Source organism: Squalius cephalus (assembly GCF_949319135.1).
Source record: "Squalius cephalus genome assembly, chromosome: 6".
In the NCBI taxonomy this organism is placed as follows: Eukaryota; Metazoa; Chordata; class Actinopteri; order Cypriniformes; family Leuciscidae; genus Squalius; species Squalius cephalus.
In genome coordinates this window covers 4,013,483-4,033,165 of record NC_137127.1, presented here as the reverse complement: position 1 = coordinate 4,033,165, position 19,683 = coordinate 4,013,483, and the positions used below count along the sequence as shown (strand labels likewise).

At 37.3% G+C, this 19,683-nt stretch overlaps 3 protein-coding genes across 5 annotated transcripts in view; 1 reads left to right on the top strand and 2 right to left on the bottom strand.

The window, feature by feature from the left end:
• Positions 1 to 19,683, bottom strand: part of dnaaf4 (dynein axonemal assembly factor 4) — a 503,354-nt gene that overhangs the window by 181,248 nt on the left and 302,423 nt on the right. The gene's annotated exons all lie outside the window — the stretch shown is intronic.
• Positions 1 to 19,683, bottom strand: part of gpib (glucose-6-phosphate isomerase b) — a 38,484-nt gene that overhangs the window by 1,656 nt on the left and 17,145 nt on the right. Inside the window, exons 2-18 of one of the 2 annotated variants that reach the window (XM_079874609.1) lie at positions 9,073 to 9,218; positions 8,602 to 8,692; positions 8,444 to 8,512; positions 6,727 to 6,846; positions 5,283 to 5,366; positions 4,953 to 5,099; positions 4,279 to 4,350; positions 4,152 to 4,196; positions 3,528 to 3,581; positions 3,033 to 3,093; positions 2,910 to 2,953; positions 2,312 to 2,464; positions 2,113 to 2,242; positions 1,962 to 2,038; positions 1,110 to 1,238; positions 511 to 586; positions 360 to 426 (exon numbers count right to left, since the gene is read on the bottom strand). In XM_079874609.1, coding sequence (XP_079730735.1) covers positions 360 to 426; positions 511 to 586; positions 1,110 to 1,238; positions 1,962 to 2,038; positions 2,113 to 2,242; positions 2,312 to 2,464; positions 2,910 to 2,953; positions 3,033 to 3,093; positions 3,528 to 3,581; positions 4,152 to 4,196; positions 4,279 to 4,350; positions 4,953 to 5,099; positions 5,283 to 5,366; positions 6,727 to 6,846; positions 8,444 to 8,512; positions 8,602 to 8,692; positions 9,073 to 9,191 — 1,538 coding nt within the window. In that variant the 5' untranslated portion in view covers positions 9,192 to 9,218. Of the gene's footprint in view, positions 1 to 359; positions 427 to 510; positions 587 to 1,109; positions 1,239 to 1,961; positions 2,039 to 2,112; positions 2,243 to 2,311; positions 2,465 to 2,909; positions 2,954 to 3,032; positions 3,094 to 3,527; positions 3,582 to 4,151; positions 4,197 to 4,278; positions 4,351 to 4,952; positions 5,100 to 5,282; positions 5,367 to 6,726; positions 6,847 to 8,443; positions 8,513 to 8,601; positions 8,693 to 9,072; positions 9,396 to 19,683 lie in introns of those variants that run through there. The other variant, XM_079874608.1, reaches the window with a different exon arrangement.
• Positions 10,160 to 19,683, top strand: part of garre1 (granule associated Rac and RHOG effector 1) — a 40,649-nt gene continuing 31,125 nt past the window's right edge. Inside the window, exon 1 of one of the 2 annotated variants that reach the window (XM_079874607.1) lies at positions 10,160 to 10,225. The gene's annotated coding sequence lies outside the window, so the exon portion shown is untranslated. Of the gene's footprint in view, positions 10,303 to 19,683 lie in introns of both variants that reach the window. The other variant, XM_079874606.1, reaches the window with a different exon arrangement.

Genomic DNA, 19,683 nt, shown 5'->3' with positions numbered 1-19,683 from the left:
GAAATAAAACAAAGTATAAAACAAACTTATTTTACGATGTAACATTTCTCATTTCAATTTAGTTTAACTTGATGCACTAAAACAACTCAAATAAAAAAAAAAAAAGAAATAAAAATGAACAAAAACTAGGCATATGTTTTTTTAAACTAATAAAAACACAAAATATTTTATATTTTATATACAACATAAAATTATAAATATAATATAAAAATATAATAATAAAACATAATATTACAATAAAAGCTACTTTACAATATTATTAAAAACTAATAATAAAATAACACTGGTCTGGTAAAAATAGCTACTTAACGCATCAAAACTCAATTTATTTATTCATATTCATACATTCGCTGACTCACCCCCACTGATCAAAACTGTTGATTTCCCACATGACGCCCTGAATGAAGATCTTGTGTTCGTACATGGCTGTTAAGAAAGGTCAAAGGTCAGGAACCTGCAAATCTGATGATATGTAATACACTAAAACATTTCAAACAGCGTTTAACCCACCAATCAGAACACCTAGAGTATACGGGGACAACTTTTTGAAGATGATGGAGTTCGTTGGCTTGTTTCCTTGAAATACCTGGACAGAAACGGATGGATTATGTTCTAACGCTACTGCAATACTCAGAATTCAGCTGTGTTCAAAATGTAGTATTGCTTATACATTGAATAACAGCTATTTTTTAATAATAGTATCTGAAATTATCATTACACAATGATAAATATTCAAATAGTAGGATTCTACATTGTTCTTCACTATGTTGCATGTGATTTGCACATTATAAAATATTATAAATTATAAAATAAAAATAGAAATATTAAATAAATAAATTTAATTATAAGTTTGCATGGAAAATCTGGTCAACTTGCTTATTTATCACACTGGAAACTGAAGGTCATGATTGTGGGAAACATTATCTCATACACTATATAATATAATATATTTAATATGGGTATTCTTTGTGTACAGAAAATCCACAAACTGTGCACATTCTACATGCTGCGTGAGTATTAAGAGTAGTGTGGTGGTGTTTCTGGGATGTAGTTGTGATTTGTGTCATGTAGGGGTCAGTATAAGCCAGTGGTTGACTTTCTATTCTCACTTTGTGTGGTAGAATACTCTCTAGTTTCTCTCCGCTCAGTCCTCCAGCTTCCAGCTCTTTCTTCGCCTCTTCTGTGGTCTTTCCCTTCATCAGTGCCTCGGTCTGGGCTAGGAAGTTCGCCACCAGGATCTACAAGTCAAATCACATATATATAGCATTTAATACTGTACAATACAGATTGCTTCAAAGCAGCTTCACGTAAAAAAACAACAACAAAAAAACAGGAAAATAAAAGTTAAAGTAACAATGAAATCAAAATAGACAATTCTTGTTTTTTATTTATTAAGTCACGATGTCGACTTTTTAAAGTCGTGATTTTGACTTAATATGTCATAATGTTTGACTTTTTATGTGACAATTATGACTTTTGAAGTCATGGATTTTTCATCTCAATCAAAACTGTCATAATTTCGACAGTTTTTATCTCATAAATGTGACTTAATTCACATTACATAACATAATTTGACATAATTTCAACTTATTATGTCATAACTTATGACTTATGTCAAAACTCGCACTAATTTTGACTTAGTATGTCATAATTATGACTTGTGTCATACTTGTGACTTTTTAAAGTCGTGATTTCGACTTACTATGTCCTAATTTTGACTTTTTGTCTAATTCCATATTTTTGAAGTCTCATAATCACAACTGTAATAATTTCAACTTCATAAAACAATCTCATAAATATGACTTAGTTTTTCATAATTTTGACTTTTTGTCATAATTATGACTTAGTTTGTCATAATTATGACTTTTTATGTCATTATAACAATGTACTAAAGCATGATTAGTTTTTCCCCATGTCTGAAATGGGCTTCAGTAAACCACTCTGCGATCTCAGCTCGGTACCTTGTGGTGAAGGCTGTTTCTGATTGGATGTTGAGTCTGGGCAGGAATGAGGAAGTCAGCAGGAATCATGCGGGTTCCTGTTGAGGAGACAGAAGGGTCAGACAGACGCCCCTCGTTCTGTATGTCAGATTGAGCAGGTCAGCGAGTGAACCTTGGTGGATCAGCTGGTAGAAAGCGTGCTGTCCGTTAGTTCCCGGTTCACCCCACACGATCGGCCCGGTGTGATAGTTCACCTTGTTACCCTTAGTAGTGATGTACTTCCCATTAGACTCCATGTCACCCTGTAAAACCACAGCATTAGATATAGCGTACTCCAACAAAAGCTCTGTGCAGGAGTGTGTGTTTTCTACCTGTTGGAAGTACGCAGCGAAGCGGTGCATGTACTGATCGTACGGCAGAAGGCAGTGTGTCTCCGCCTGGAAGAAGTTGATGTACCAGATGCCCAGCAGAGCGAGCAGAACGGGTGCGTTCTGATCCACAGGGGCCGTGCGGAAGTGAGTGTCCTGCCAGAGAGTTTAAGCACGCTTTTAAAAAGAGATCAGCACAGGATGCATTCAACTGATCAGTAAAGCTTCAAGTTTTCAACATTAAATAAATGTTTTTGGGCAGCAAATCCTCATATTAGAGTGATTTCTGAAGGATCATGTGACACTGAAGACTGGAGTAATGATGCTGAAAATTCAGCTTTGATCACAGGAATAAATTACACTTTAATATATATTCACATAGAAAACAGTTCTTTGAAATTCTAATAATATTTGACATTTTAACTGCATTTTTCATTTTTTAAAAAAAATTACAAAATCTTATGAGCCCCATACTTTTGAAACACACGTGTATCTGCAGGTCATTATACATAAATGTTTGACTTTGAATTTGAATATTTTAATTCAGTTTGCTAATGAAGGTCAAATACTGATAACGTCCTCCTCCAGTAATAAAACCCACCATCCAATGAGCTCCAGCCAACAGCTTCTCGAAGTTCTCGAATCCTGCGACAGAAGAGATCAGACAGACGCTTGAGAATCTCTCACACTCATCGTCTGACACGAGTCACATGATAACACTCACCGATATGAAGTGCAATAGACAGCCCGATTGCAGACCATAAGGAATATCGCCCGCCGACCCACTGAAATCAGAAAAGAGGCACAATACAGAACTGCACACAGTGTGATTTATGCACTATTAGATGTTCACTCAAGTTTTGTGATCATACTAATCAAGCTTTTCTTTACTTGATCAAACATACAGTAAGCTGAAGAGCTTATAGTGTCCATAATGAACGGGATTGTAAGGAACCTTGCCCTTTAAATATCAACAATGTGAGTAAAAGTATCCCATCGGCCTTTCCAGTGACCTGCGCTCGGATAAGGTCAGGATCATGAATAACTGCGAGTCAGTCGAGAGACTCTGGTTACCAGCAGCTGCTGCTGTGAGCTCACACACACACACACACACACACACACACACACACACACACACACACACACACACACACACACACACACACACCTACTTCAACAGGGCAAAAATAACTCAGGCCCTTGACGGACACACACTCACGTCCCAGAACTCAAACATGTTCTCCGGGTCGATGCCGAAGTCCTTCACTTTGGGCTGAAACACAGAACGGAATAAAGTCGGTCTGAGAACTTAAAAAATCTGATGCAATATTTTCAAATGTCTGCTTTTTTAAAGGGGTCAGGTCATGTTTTTATTGATTATGTTTTCTCCCTGATATGTCCATAATATAATGCTGGTCAATTAGTCATAATTTAGTCTCTTTGACAATTTTTTTTTTGCTACTGTATCTTTAAGACAAATGACAAAAACACAACAACAAATATTTATGAAAACTATAATATTTCTCAATGATACTAAAATAATAATGTATATAAAATGCATTTTTTCAAGTGCTTCTTCTATGTAAATGGATTTTTTTAAATAAATGATTTGATCTAAAGCACTGTGTAGGAAGTGTATTATAAATAATCTTGCTTTGCCTTGCCTTAGACATTTTTTTGCAGTTTAGTTTCAATAAATGCTCTTTTTGGTTTGTTTTGAGTTTTGAAAGTTACAATATGATTAAATAGTACAATGAAGTGTTTCATTTTTTCATACAAGTTTTATGGAAAATGTCATTCCTGATGATATGAGCCGTTTACATCTAAACTAGAATGAACTTACTCCATTGGTAGAGAGCGCCACGAAGTGCTTGGCAACTGCAGATTTCTGTGAGAATGATAAAAACGACAGACAAATCAATGCGTGGCACAGACGCCTCATACACGTCACTGTCAGAGATGCGACTCACGTCTTTGGCGGCCAGAAGGAACCATTCCTTCGCTGATTCAGCATTTGTGATGGTTTCCTGAGTCGTGAATGTCTGAGGAAGACAAACAGACAACAAACCACTTCACAACTTTATCATTATGATACATATAATATCAAATTGATTTTGTTGCTGTTTGAGCATGAAAAAGCTCTGCAAAGCTCCAGTTATTCTCTAACTGAAACGCCTCCATTGTAGTCTTGAGTTTCTTCCAGGAACGAACACGTCACAATATTCCTCATTTAAATAATTAATGCGCAGAATAAAGGGGCGGGGCCTGGTTGAGTTAGTTAGTAGGGTGTTGAAACTGGCGGTTATGGAAAGGGGCGGGACATTTCCCAAACACGCTCGAAGCACTCGACCAATCACAACACACTACTCCAGCCAACCAATCAGAGCACAGTGTGCTTTTCAGAAGGAGGGGCTTCATAGAGACCGGAAGTAAACAGAGCGTTACTGACAGACTGGGAAGAGAGGAGCCGCAACAATGGAGAATATGAGGAAAATAATCAACATTCAAGCAGGAAAACCTGTTCTAGTAGAGCCTGAAACAACATCAAGAAAAGTGCATAAAATGGCCTCTTTAAAATGTTTATTTCCTCTGCTTGTTTGTGTATCTCTGCTAATGCTGTAAAATATGTTTATTTTCTGAATACCTTCGATGCGACAATGAAGAGTGTGGTCTCAGCGTTGAGTTCAGCCAGAGTCTTAGCGATGTGCGTTCCATCGATGTTCGACACAAACCAGACCCGAGGTCCGCCTTTAGAGTAGGGCTTCAGGGCTTCTGTCACCATTAAAGGACCCTGAAACACACACACACACATATATATTTATAGTATTCATTTTTCACAGTATATAATAACAACTATATAGATGCCTGTACAATTTTAGGATGGGATCCTTGGCATCTAAAAGATTGAAAACCCCGATCTAGAACACCAAAGCAAGAGGAAAAGAATAAAATATAGAGTTTTGATTTCACAAACCAGATCAGATCCACCGATGCCAACATTGACCACATCAGTGATGGATTTCCCAGTGTAACCCTTCCACTCGCCACTGCGGACTTTCTGTGGCGGGAAGAAAAACCTGTGAGTTATAATAACATCCTGGTGTCATGTTCAGCTGTTGTTTTAGCTTCGTTTTCATGGACTTTTAGTTTGTTTCTCATTCTTTCCTGTGTTTCCTTTGTTTTCTTGTTTATTAAAGTCCCCCTGTAGTCAATAATTTTATCCCTTAAAACTTTGATCACCAAAATTACATTTAAACGTTTTTCCTTGAAATTTTTTTCTTCATGCCTTAAAATATCTTGAATGTAACTCGACACCCTTGCCTCATTTAGTATACGCGGTTCTAAGAATATACAAATGAGCCCCGCCTCCACTCACTCACTCAGCTCAGAGATCCACTGGTTGACGATCACACGTTGATCTGATTGGTTACAAGGTAGTTTGTGACGTCAGAAACACCAGCGATTTCAAAGCGTGTTTTTGAGACTGTCTTTGGTTCACTGCAGTTTTAAGGAGGAAATACTCAGCAATGGTGTCGACTTATGAATTTACACATGGTTTGTCTTAAAGCATATTAAAAACACCACATAGACACATAAACAACATTAAAAGCTTGATTTTCACCACAGGGGGACTTTAAGTATGTTTTCATTGGTTGTCATGTTTACTCATTGTTTCACTGATTTCTCACACCTGATCCTTGTTTTGTTCACTGAGTTCACTCTGCCTACAAAGTCATTGCCTATAGATTTTGCAGACAGCATTTGCGCACGAAGGCACCTCATGAAACTGATTTCAGACAGACTTCTGAGGCAGCACAACTGTTTAATAATCTACAGCAAAATAGAGAGAGCTTTGGTGGAAACTAAGCAAGTATTAATTACTATAATAGTAATTTCTCGCTAGAAATGACATCAGAAGTGGAAAACGTTGATCAAAAACGTACATTTACACACAAACTGACCAGCAAACGCAACTTTCAGATGCCATCTTTCTTTAACTAGTCTCAACTGTCACAGAATAGAAAGCACAGGATTGTGGGATTTCAAAGCCAGCGAAGGATGCGTCTATGCTGCCTTAAAAATCGATCTGATGAAGGAATCTCAGGAGACACGAAGTGAAGCTAACATTGGATTCGGACGTGCCTTGATGCCTCGAAGGCAGCATTTTTAAGTTTTCGTATGCAGCCATTGCCCTCAGTTCAGTTTGCTCATGTCTGGTGTTGGACACTGTTTCGTTGACTCTCGTTTGTGTATATCTGTCTTTTGTTTTGTTTAATAAAGCGACTGCTACATTTAGATCTGCTACACTCGCACACTAGCCCAAAAACGACACCTGGTCTCTGCTAAAACACTTTACTTGCTCAGTGTTTACCTGTATTATTATTGAACAGCATCCCATCATCAGATATGACACTCACATGACAGAAGCCCTTCATCTTCTCCAGAACCTTGTTCACCTCTGGCATCACGTCTTTCCCATCCACGTTTATGGGTGTGTTTGAGCGGTTCCTCAGGGCCACGTGGAGAACAGCTCGACCCTGTACACGACACAATCATCATGCAATGCTTATTGCTTACAGTTATGATTTATGCATTTGCCAGACACTTTAATCCAATGCAACTTGCACTGCATTCAAGATATAAGTTCATGCATTTCCCAAGAAACAAACCCATGTCCCTGTTGTTGCTACTAGACTGTATATAAAAACTGCAAGCATTTTACAAGTGCATCTCACATTTAAAAATGTCAGACAAATAAAGAATCATAGTAAGACTTTATAATAACTGCATGCTATGAATCTTTATTTAAGCATTAGTAAATAGTTAATTCATCATTTATAAAGCATTAATAGACATTAATAAGCAGTTTATAAATACAGCTACACTTGCTTTATTATTGATTTATAAGCATATCTATAATGTGTTTAATAGTTGTATTTTCATATTTTATTAATGATCAATTTATCATTTCTAAATATGACATTATTTACAAACCAGTTATTTAGGGGTTGTCAGTGGTTCATAAGATTTAGAAAGTGCATAATAAACTATTTAAATGTATATTCTTATTATTCAGACATATAGTAAGTTACTCAGTGTGTTAATACATGCTTTATTAATATGTATTCCTACTGTAATTCATGATTAATTCAGGTAGTTATAAAACATTAAAGGAGAACTCCGGTCAATTTTAACATTGAGCTCATTTTTTTGTAAATTTGGAGTGCTGTCAATACAGAGAACAACGACAAAATCGGTGTTGCCTACACCGTGTTATCCTCTTTTTAAAATTTGCACCCTGTTGACTTCAATGGGGCAAGTTTTAAACCTGCTTTTAGCCTCTTAACATCCTTGATGTGTCATTACAAGTGCACAGCTAATGTGAGTGATTCCTTTAGAGTGAACACGGGTGAATCTGACTGCAGTAGATGTGAAAGAATGAATAAAAATGATAATAATTCAGCCAGCGCACATACCTGTATTTACATCCTGTTTTCGGTCGAAGGCCATAGTAATCGATTGTCGAGTTCACGCGCATAGGTTTAGTTACCAATGATCACGCGCGTGAATTCAACAATCGATTACTATGGCCTTCGACCGAAAACAGGATGTAAATACAGGTATTTGCGCTAGCTGAAATAACATCATTTTTATCCATATCTTTCACATCTACTGCAGTCAGATTCACCGTGTTCACTCTGAAGGAATCACTCACATTGGCTGTGCACTTGTAATGACACATCAAGGATGTTAAGAGGCTAAAAGCAGGTTTAAAACTTGCCCCATTGAAGTCAACAGGGTGCAAATTTTAAAAAGAGGATAACACGGTGTAGGCAACACCGATTTTTGTCGTTGTTCTCTGTATTGACAGCACTCCAAATTTACAAAAAAATGAGCTCAATGTTAAAATTGACCGGAGTTCTAATTTAAGTAGTTGTCAGTTAACTATTTCTGCGAGCTCATCTACTATTTATGCATCAAAAAGCTTTTACAAAAGAGATTTATTAATTGTTTATTAATGCTTTAAAAATTATGAATTAACTATTTACTAATGATTCATAGCATGCAGTAATAAAGTGTTGCCAGAATCATTTATAGCATAAGTATCCATCAAAACACAAACATTTGAAATACCTCAGTGAAATTAATCTTTTCTCCTGAGAACATCTTGTCTCTGGACGCCTCCACACCACGAGACTTTGCCTAGGATAAAGCGAATCAGAATATGAAGCATGTGAGGAAGGATAACTCTATTTAATTCTCATGAAACATTCATCTCTTCAAAACTTTACCAGCTCCACGAGCATCTTCATAACCTCTTCATTTATACGGTTCTTAGAGTAATCCAGCAAGATGTCTCCTTCATCTGTTTTTAAAGTTAAGCTGTTAAAAGAATACAAACATCTGACTTCTTCAGATGGACTCTTGGTTACAGAGGAAAACAAATCAAGCTGAACTCATGCAAAACCTGAGACTCAGGTTAAAATTACACATAGAAAATACATACAATTCAATAAATACACACTTACTTAACATATTTTATGACATTTTGTAAAGTTTACATTTTAAAAGTTATGAATTAGATGTGTGGTTTGATAATGATTGACAGGATGGCAAAAAACTATTGTACTTGTGACCCCGCCCACTAAATTTACTGCATGATTTGTGAAGGTCAATTACTATATTTTTTATAAATTAAATATTACTTTAAATAATGACCCGTTTCATGCAGAATAGTTACATAAATAAATAAAGTAAATTACCTGAACTTTTGAAATCGGTTTTTATCAGCCTCGAACATCTGCCTCATGTTGAGATTCGCGGCGTTTGATTTGAACCATTTTTCTAGATTCTGAAAGTTTGGGTCGCTTGTCAGTCCCATCGTGACGTGTATCAGACCGAACCTGTGAGTGTGAGTGTGAGTGTGTGTGTGTGTGTAAGAATCTCCGGCTGAACTGAACCCAAATGTCATAGATCCACCTTATGAAGGGCGAAGAAAGCAGCTGATCTGCAGCTCAACACACCCCTTCATTCACACACACACACACACACACACACACACACACACACACACACACACACACACACACACACACACACATATATTCTCTATTATGTACTGTCTAATATATTGTATTTATTAAATCAAATTTGGCCTAAACACACACACGCACACAACACAATATGTAAATATAATTTTACATTTGTGTCTGGAAACAATCTACAAATAGCAACATGATCCAGTGATTGATTGTGGCGCCATCTATCGATCTATCACGTGAAAGACACTGAATATTGTGTTTGTTGAAACATTGAACACTAGGGGACACAGGAGTCCATCACATCAATCACACTCTCAGTCATCTGTGGCTGGGGAAATTAAAATGAAATAAAAATTAAATTAAATAATAGAATAAAAAATACAAAGTAAAATAAAATAATTAAAATAAAATAAAATAAAGAATATGAAACAATAAAAAAATAAATCAAGTATAAGAAAAATAAATAAATAAAATAAAATAAAAATACAATAATAAAATAAAAATTTAAATGAAATGAGAAAATGTAAAACAAAATATAAAATAATAAAAAAATTATCACCACTGTCATCAAATAAATAAAAGTAAACATATAACAGATAACCTCTAAAAACTTAGACTCTTTGAAGAAAAAACTAATTTTAATGTATTATTATCATCAATCATCAATATTTTATAGTATTAACAAAAAGTTCCATAGCCATTAGTACTTTGGTGAAAACTATGGTTACCATAAAGTGCACGCGCTCTATGGTATTGTAGGTCGCGCACATCGCCTAGCGATCTCGCTCGTGCTCGTGCTCTGTGTGCGCGCGCCCGGAAGCCGCGCTCCGTCACTTCCTCTCTCCACAGACAGGAGGGTGGGGACAAACAGCTGGTAAGTGATGCCGTGATCCGACCGCCTGCTCGGGCTGTTTTTCACACCAATAAACGCCTTTCCCGGAGCCACTACAGGTAGGACTCGTGTCCGTTAATCCCACGTTAAATCGAAACACTCAAGCGCTTGTGTTTTGACGTGTTTGAGATGTTTTTGAATCCGTGTCAACGATAGGTGCTAACGGCTAACTGAGATTAGCTCCATAAATACTGATGATTTTTTTTTTTTTTTTTTGTAAAATCATTTGAAACGTCATTTCGCGGCTGTTAAAAAAAGTGAAATGACAGGAGGACAACATTAAAGTGATATTTCAGCGACGTCAAGCGTGTATGTTTGGTCGTTAAGTGGTTTTGGTTCATCTGTATCAGCACTGAGCCGTTTAAATCTCATCAAATCTGCTGCAGTCTGACTGTCTGGTCTTAATTACTCCAATTAACGACGTGATTAACTGCCCACGGTGTCCTTAAATTACGCTGGGGCTGAAGACCCTTCAACGCCCTGAAAAGGCACAGATACGGTTCACTGCAGCCCTTTAACACCCTAATGACAGCCGACGGGTGACACACACACCCAAACCCCTGGCGGGTGTCATTGGCGATGGATTAGTCATTTTTGGGGTGTTGAAGTGTCAGAAACTGCTGGATTTGGTTTGAACTGCATTATCGTGAAGATCAAATCAATGCATGATCATGTCATTAGTAATCAGACATCATACTCCGGCTCTAGTGGTAGTTTAACGCTGTGTAACACTTCTAACTGTTAGCTTTGCTTGGACTATTTTATGTTTTGTTTTTCTGTAATGAAGGTTGAAGGCATGACAGTGTGTTTTGTTGAATTTAATTTAATGTGTCAGAGAATCCGAGTGTCAGGAGGATCCAGATTCCTGTTGTGGTTCTAGAGGCTGTAGCTCAGAATATTTCAGGATATTTATACTCAACTGCACACCAGTGTAACCCTGTAAGTAGCTTAAATTACACTTTGCAGTGTGAAGTTAATGTATTTGTTGCACCATAAGTGAAAAGGTATTTTCATTGGATTTTATTTGGCTGTTTTTAAAGGGATGGTTCACCCTAAAATGTAAATTCTGTCATTAATTATTCACTCTCATGTCGTTTCAAACTTGAAAGCCATTCATTCATCTTTGGGACACAAATAAAGATATTTTTGATGAAATTTGAGAGCTTTCTGTCCCTCCATTGACATCTACGCAACTACCACTTTGACGCTTTAAAAATATCATAAAGAGATTGTAAAACTAATCTGAATGAATTGAGTGGTTTAGTCCAGATTTTCCTCTATCTCTTTATATGATGAACAGATTGAATTTAGGCTTTTATTCACATATAAACATTGATCAGCAAACATAAACAAAAGCTCAACCGAACCTGCTTGATGCGCATGAACAAACACCATTGGTTCTTGTGAAGCTCAAACGTTCTGCGTAACACGAGAATGAACCTCATTGGTTCTTGCTGAAGCTCAAACGTTCTGTGTAACACAAGAATGAACCTCATTGGTTCAAACGTTCTGCGTAACACGAGAATGAACCTCATTGGTTCTTGCAGAAGCTCAAATGTTCTGCGTAACACAAGAATGAACCTCATTGGTTCAAACGTTCTGCGTAACACAAGAATGAACCTCATTGGTTCAAACGTTCTGTGTAACACAAGAATGAACCTCATTGGTTCTTGAGAAGCTCAAACGTTCTGCGTAACACGAAAATGAACCTCACTGGTTCAAACGTTCTGCGTAACACGAGAATGAACCTCATTGGTTCTTGCAGAAGCTCAAATGTTCTGCGTAACACAAGAATGAACCTCATTGGTTCAAACGTTCTGCGTAACACAAGAATGAACCTCATTGGTTCAAACGTTCTGTGTAACACAAGAATGAACCTCATTGGTTCTTGAGAAGCTCAAACGTTCTGCGTAACACAAGAATGAACCTCATTGGTTCAAACGTTCTGCGTAACACGAGAATGAACCTCATTGGTTCTTGCAGAAGCTCAAATGTTCTGCGTAACACAAGAATGAACCTCATTGGTTCAAACGTTCTGCGTAACACAAGAATGAACCTCATTGGTTCAAACGTTCTGTGTAACACAAGAATGAACCTCATTGGTTCTTGAGAAGCTCAAACGTTCTGCGTAACACGAAAATGAACCTCACTGGTTCAAACGTTCTGCGTAACACGAGAATGAACCTCATTGGTTCTTGCAGAAGCTCAAATGTTCTGCGTAACACAAGAATGAACCTCATTGGTTCAAACGTTCTGCGTAACACAAGAATGAACCTCATTGGTTCAAACGTTCTGTGTAACACAAGAATGAACCTCATTGGTTCTTGAGAAGCTCAAACGTTCTGCGTAACACGAAAATGAACCTCACTGGTTCTTGCAGAAGCTCAAACGTTCTGTGTAACGCTGCCTTCACACTGGCAGTTGAAATCAGCTCCGATACGGCTTCGAAACGACCGGAAGTCATTCATTTCCTATGGAGATTCTCAGACTGCATGCGAATGGGTCCAAACCGGGTCCGAACAGTGCGGTGCGAAAAAAATCGTGTCAGTTGGTCATCCGGATGCGTTAAAAAAATTGAACTCTTGCGAAAGGCTACGGACGGTTCCTCTCCGACAATTCCAGCGGAAGTTAGCGTTGCTATGGTACTGATAAACAAACCTGAATTCTTAACTTTTAATAAAATAAATAATGATTTTATAACAATAAGTTGTCATGTCATTTTTTATTTTCATGATTTTCTAAGTTATTAGGGCAGTTAATACAATTAAAATGTATAATTAAATATTGTGGCCCCCGCTCATTCACATACAGCCAGAAAATTCCATGATGGCAAATCGTCGGCTGGTCAATGATTAATGTCTCTATAACCCTCATCAGAGAGATCATATAGAATTGTACATTCTGACACTGACAAAATCAACCGTTCTAATCTCTCTGCCATTTTTTGTTCTACTCGCTTCCGAAGCTTTTCAGCGGTGTAGTACGACGTCCGCTGGGGCGTATTGCGTATTATGGAGCTGATTTCAACGGCCAGTGTGAAGGCGACGTAACACGAGAATGAACCTCATTGGTTCTTGCTGAAGATTTTTCATTTTTGGGTGAACTGTCCCTTGAAGGTGCTCTAGCAGTTGGTTTTGTTTCAGGACCCAAATTGTACATTGTTCAGGCAGGGACCCAAAACAGGACCAGATTTGATTATCATGATCAATTGTTGAAATTTATAGGGTAATTAATTATGCTATTTTTTTTTAAGCCAGTGATGCATCACACAATACACATGGTTGTGGTCTGATACTATATGTATCATCTTTATTGTTGGCTTTGACGGTTCCAAGAAGATCCTTAGAACCTCTGAAGGTTCTTTATAGTAGAACAAGGTTCTTTAAAAAATTGTTCTTCACACTAAGATTTTTTATTTAAGAACTATTGACTGAAAGGTTCTTTCTGGAACCAACCAAAAATGCTTCCTCTATGACATTGCTATTTTAAGAGTGTGTTCTGGTTTCTTTTACCTTGTGTAGTGTTTATGGTTTTTGAGGATGAGGGCATGTGACACAATCTGACTTTCTAATATAACTATCTTTTACCATGTGAGAGATGAGTTTTTGTCTCAAAATGCTGAGTTTGATTGCTGAACATCTAAAAATGTGTAAAACATCCCTCCTCCTTTTTAGAAGTTAAGCATTTTTTGGTGTGTGCAAAAGTCACAATATATTATTTGCATTTAGCATGTTTCCCCTGCTCTCTATGATCAGTCAAAACAGACATGTGACCCACTCATGTACAGTATTCACAAACTAAAAAAACAGCATTTTTACACGGTGTGATTGTGATCCTAATGGTTGGTTTCCACATTCTTCACCCTGGATTCCACAGAAGCCTGTGATTAGTTTGTTAGATTTCTGCGAGTAGGTCAATTACGCTCTATTCTGTGTGAACCTCATTGTGTTTTGCAAGCAGGGTTTTCGTTAAGCCCTCTTTTGAAAAGTGCTGCGAGCAGACGGCCAGCCCCTCGGAGCTTTTGTATCCCGACTCTGGCAGTGGCTTCTCTGAGTTCATGTGGAATGTATTTCCTGTTTGGGTCCCTTCAGTTTTGGGAATGAAAGAAAAAGCATGACTCGCTGCTTAATGGATGCTGCAGCAGGACTAGTTATTTAAAGAAGTGTTTTCTCATGATCGCCTGGAACATTTTGTTTTTCCTGACCCGTTTACAATGCAGGAATATTGTTATGGTCTGGGAGATTTGTCACTATGCATGAAATGGATTTTAACCTCTTTATGTGTGTCTGATAAATACCTTAATCAAGTTTAGGATATTTTTAAAATATTAAATATTTTGATGGTTTAATTGAAGTTGTAGGGTCATTAAAAACAAATATTTTTTTATCACTTTTGGCCACTACTGTATTATAGGGTTAGTTCACCCAAAAATGAAAATTCTGTCATTAATTACTCACCCTCATGTCGTCTCAAACACGTAAGACTTTCGTTCATCTTCAGAACACAAATGAAGATATTTTTGATGAAATCTGAGAGCTTTCTGTCCCTCCATTGGAGGTTCTTGCTGAAGCTCAAACGTTCTGCAAAACACGAGAATGAACCTCATTGGTTCTTGCTGAAGCTCAAATGTTCTGCGCAACACGAGAATGATCCTCATTGGTTCTTGCTGAAGCTCAAATGTTCTGCGCAACACGAGAATGATCCTCATTGGTTCTTGCTGAAGCTCAAATGTTTTGCGTAACACGAGAATGAACCTCATTGGTTCTTGCTGAAGCTCAAATGTTTTGCGTAACACGAGAATGAACCTCATTGGTTCTTGCTGAAGCTCAAATGTTCTGCGCAACACGAGAATGATCCTCATTGGTTCTTGCTGAAGCTCAAACGTGCTGCGTAACATGAGAATGAACCTCAGTGGTTCTTGAGAAGCTCAAATGTTTTGCGTAACACGAGAATGAACCTCATTGGTTCTTGCTGAAGCTCAAATGTTCTGCGCAACACGAGAATGATCCTCATTGGTTCTTGCTGAAGCTCAAACGTGCTGCGTAACACGAGAATGAACCTCAGTGGTTCTTGAGAAGCTCAAACGTGCTGCGTAACACGAGAATGAACCTCATTGGTTCTTGAGAAGCTCAAATGTTTTGCGTAACACGAGAATGAACCTCATTGGTTCTTGCTGAAGCTCAAACGTGCTGCGTAACACGAGAATGAACCTCAGTGGTTCTTGAGAAGCTCAAACGTGCTGCGTAACACGAGAATGAACCTCATTGGTTCTTGAGAAGCTCAAATGTTTTGCGTAACACGAGAATGAACCTCATTGGTTCTTGCTGAAGCTCAAACGTGCTGCGTAACACGAGAATGAACCTCATTGGTTCTTGAGAAGCTCAAATGTTTTGCGTAACACGAGAATGAACCTCATTGGTTCTTGCTGAAGCTCAAACGTGCTGCGTAACACGAGAATGAACCTCATTGGTTCTTGAGAAGCTCAAATGTTTTGCGTAACACGAGAATGAACCTCAGTGGTTCTTGAGAAGCTCAAACGTGCTGCGTAACACGAGAATGAACCTCATTGGTTCTTGAGAAGCTCAAATGTTTTGCGTAACACGAGAATGAACCTCATTGGTTCTTGCTGAAGCTCAAATGTTCTGCGCAACACGAGAATGATCCTCATTGGTTCTTGCAGAATCTCAAACGTGCTGCGTAACACGAGAATGAACCTCAGTGGTTCTTGCTGAAGCTCAAACGTGCTGCGTAACACGAGAATGAACCTCATTGGTTCTTGCACATCGAGATAACATGCTTGAGCTTCCGTTTACTAGAACTGATGTGCGAGTTGATGAATGTTAAATGTGAATAAATTCAATCTGTTCATCATATGAAACGATGGAGTCGCTTCAGAAAATTTGGACTAAATGGCTCAATTCATATGGATTAGTTTTACGATCACTTTATGATCTTTTTGAAGCGTCAGTGGTAGTTGCGTAGCTGCCAATGGAGAGACAGAAATCTCTGATTTCATCAAAAAAGATCTTCATTTGTGTTTTGAAGATGAACAACGAAAGTCTTTGGAACGACATTAGGGTGAGAAATTAATGACGGAATTTTAATTTTCGGATGAACAATCCCTTTAAATAATTTAGAATCAAACCTGTGAGAATGATGCTTCAAAAGGATATCCGTTGTTTTGCATTTGTTCCCCAGATGCTCTGAAATGCATTTCTTGGTATTTCTGTATGTTTATATAGATGTTACGCATCATGCACAATCTGTACGCTGCATAACTGCGTCCTGTGAAACACAATCTCGTCTGTTTCTTTAATTTGACCAGCGTTTGGAATATGAGCATTGGTGTTGGCTAATACTGTTGCTATGGCAATAATGCTCAGGTCAGCTGCGAGCCAGCGACCAAACGCGCCGTTTCATGAAGTTTCTGTTCTCTTAAACCGAAGCGTCAGTCTTTGAGCAACACATGGCAACTTTTGCTCTTTTAACAGTCTGTGAAAATAGAATTGGTTTTTCTTAGACTTCTAGCTCAGTTGAGAGGGACGTTTCAAGGTTGCATGCATTTAGGTTTGGATGCATCGAGAGCCAGAGGTCTCTCTCTCTCTCTCTCTGTCTGTGTGTGTGTGTGTGTGTGCGCTTGCCGGGCCAGCAGGCTGAAAGATATCCCACTAACAAAGCATTCCAGTGTTGTTTCGGAATATGCTGCATTCTCTTGCTGACTGCTATTGCAGTTTAGAATGTCACAATGGAATCTTTTCATGGGGGAAGGGCGTGTGTGTGTGTTTCTAACAGAAGTCAGATTAGCTCTTCTCACTCTTTATGGATTTTTTTTAAGTGCTAAGTTTTGTCTGAAGCCGAACTTAAGAAGCTTAATCTTTTTAGGAAAGGTTTATCTAAAAGTTTTTTTTTAAAGTGGTGTTAAAGAAGTATTGAGCTTTCAGCTTTTTTTTGGCTTCAGCACTTTGAATTCTCAGTCTTCTTTACTAAATTAATCACCTTAAATTCACTGTAAAACAATTTTCTAAGGCTGAGTATTAACACTGATTTTAAGAATCGATTTGATTAAAAAACTCTTGATTAGATTCTATTTTGATTCCGATTTGATATCAATTAGTTTGAAAAACAAAAAATAGTGTATTTTATGACAAAAAAATAGTTTATATAACAGATTTATTCAAACATACAATCAATGAGACATCACTAACAGGTTAAGTAAAAATATAGTGAATATGTAGCAAGTAAACAGTAGACAAAAAAAACCCAATATGTACAGTTATAATACACAGATTTCAAGAATCTTATATAATATAGCCTACATTCGCATATATACAGGGAACCCTGTTAGTTGGTACATTAATACAATATTAAAGGTTAAAATAAAAAATAACAGGGTCAAAATTCAATTACTATTTATTATTCAGGATAAATCAGAAATCACGATTCTACCACAATTCTGAACAGCCAACTAAACAAAATAACATGTAATTTAATATCGGTTCTGACAAAATGTTAATTGCTGCAGTCTAATTAAAAAAAACTATTTAAAAAAAACTATTTAAAAAAGTCGGATTGAGTGAATGATTCAATGACTCACTCGTTTCATTACTGGATGAATCATTGTTTTTTTGAACGAATCTCTTGAATTAATGATTCAATGACAAATACATTTTTAACAGTCACTTGTCGACACATGGTGGCGTAACGATGTAATCCATACAATCATTATTTGAAGCTCCAAGTGACTTTCAAAAGGTGATTTACTTTCTTTTTTCTCCTATTGCTACCGTAGACATCAGTGTTTATATCCGAACTATAAACTTTAATCCCAGTACTTCTGTGATATGAATATTTGTATCCCAATAGCCTACTTCTGTGATAATATAAATATATGTAACAAAAATAACCATAATGTGTGGTTGAAAAGTCTGTTTGTTTAATACACACAGGAAAATCATTATCATTTAGCAATAATATCTGTGATATTATTGCGAAATGACAATGATTTCCCTCTTGCCATGGGTGTTTGAATCCTCTTGCATGGGTGTTTGAATCGAGATCGTGCAGCTCTATTTTTATCTTTCGATATAACAATCAACACTCAAATAAAAACTGAGTTGTGTACAAAGAAACGTGCATATTTAGCAAAATGCTCCTTTTCATTTTCATTGTTACATTTAGGTAAATGTAACATAACGTGATGTTTTACTGACGTCTTTCCATGAAACTTTGAGCGATTACATGAGAGACGATACATTTCTGTATCTTTCTGTATCTTTTGGACTATTTTACCATCCAAAAAATGGATGAGACTTTACTTCATCTATTGGGATTTGATTGAATCATAAAAAGGGTGTGTTACTTTGCATGTTATGTACCAGACTGGTGTCAGGTGGATGGAGAAGAGAAGGGATTTGTTACATCAACTAAAATATATGAAGTTGTTTCAAAGGTGGAGGGAAATTTGATTACAATAATTATACTCTTTGGAATAATGTGAACTGATAAATCATTCAAAATGAGAAAAACCAGAACCATGTATTAATTTTGATTGCATGTTGACGTAAACATTAAAATAGAATACTGCGGTTATTGCAATACGAAATAACCCACTAATGTTATTAAAACATAGTCGTACAGGTTTGGCACAACATGTATTACCTCAGATTTGTAGGGAATTTTTTATCCACCCTTCAAATCAGAAAATCTTCAGATAATCAAGCGTCCATCAGCTCGCCGATGATGTCATCTGAAAAACAGGTGTTGCAGGAAGGACTCTTGAGTTTCAGCGAGTTTCACAGAGGGTTCAGTTTCGCCCTCCGCAAACATGTCCTCACGGGAAGCAGGGCTTTCCTCGACGTGCGCCGCAGGCTTGCTGTTTTTTTCATTAGCCAAAGCCAAAGATTTTGAGGAACAAAGACCACATTCTAGACTCAAAACAAATGACTTCTCTCACTGTTACGAGTTTATCCACGGCAGAATCGGAGCCGTCAGGACTGCTTTTAGTAAGCAATGAGGTCATTCAGCATGAATGCAAGACTCTTTTGTTTTAAGCTTTGTGTTCGCAGAGGTCACGTTGTTCCAAGTTTTCCAAAGGGTGCAAGAGGAAAGTCTTCCCTCAGACGTTTTTAAGTGTTAAATTGTTGTTTAGTGATGGATCTGGGATTTCTTTTGGGTCTCCATTTAGTGTAAGAGTGTATGAGGAAATGCTGTTTTCTCAGAGGTAGGGGTGTAACAATATATCGTGTCACAATATATCGCAATACAAAAATGCATCAGTATGTATTGTGGATAGTGACACAATATGTATCGTGGGTAGTTTAACCAATAATGAAATTTACTGTGTGAGAAAAGATTCAAGTTTTCAGAGTTTTAGTGTCAGCACTACATTAAACTACTATCTAATGTTGAACATAATGTATAATAATGCAATGTGGGAATAT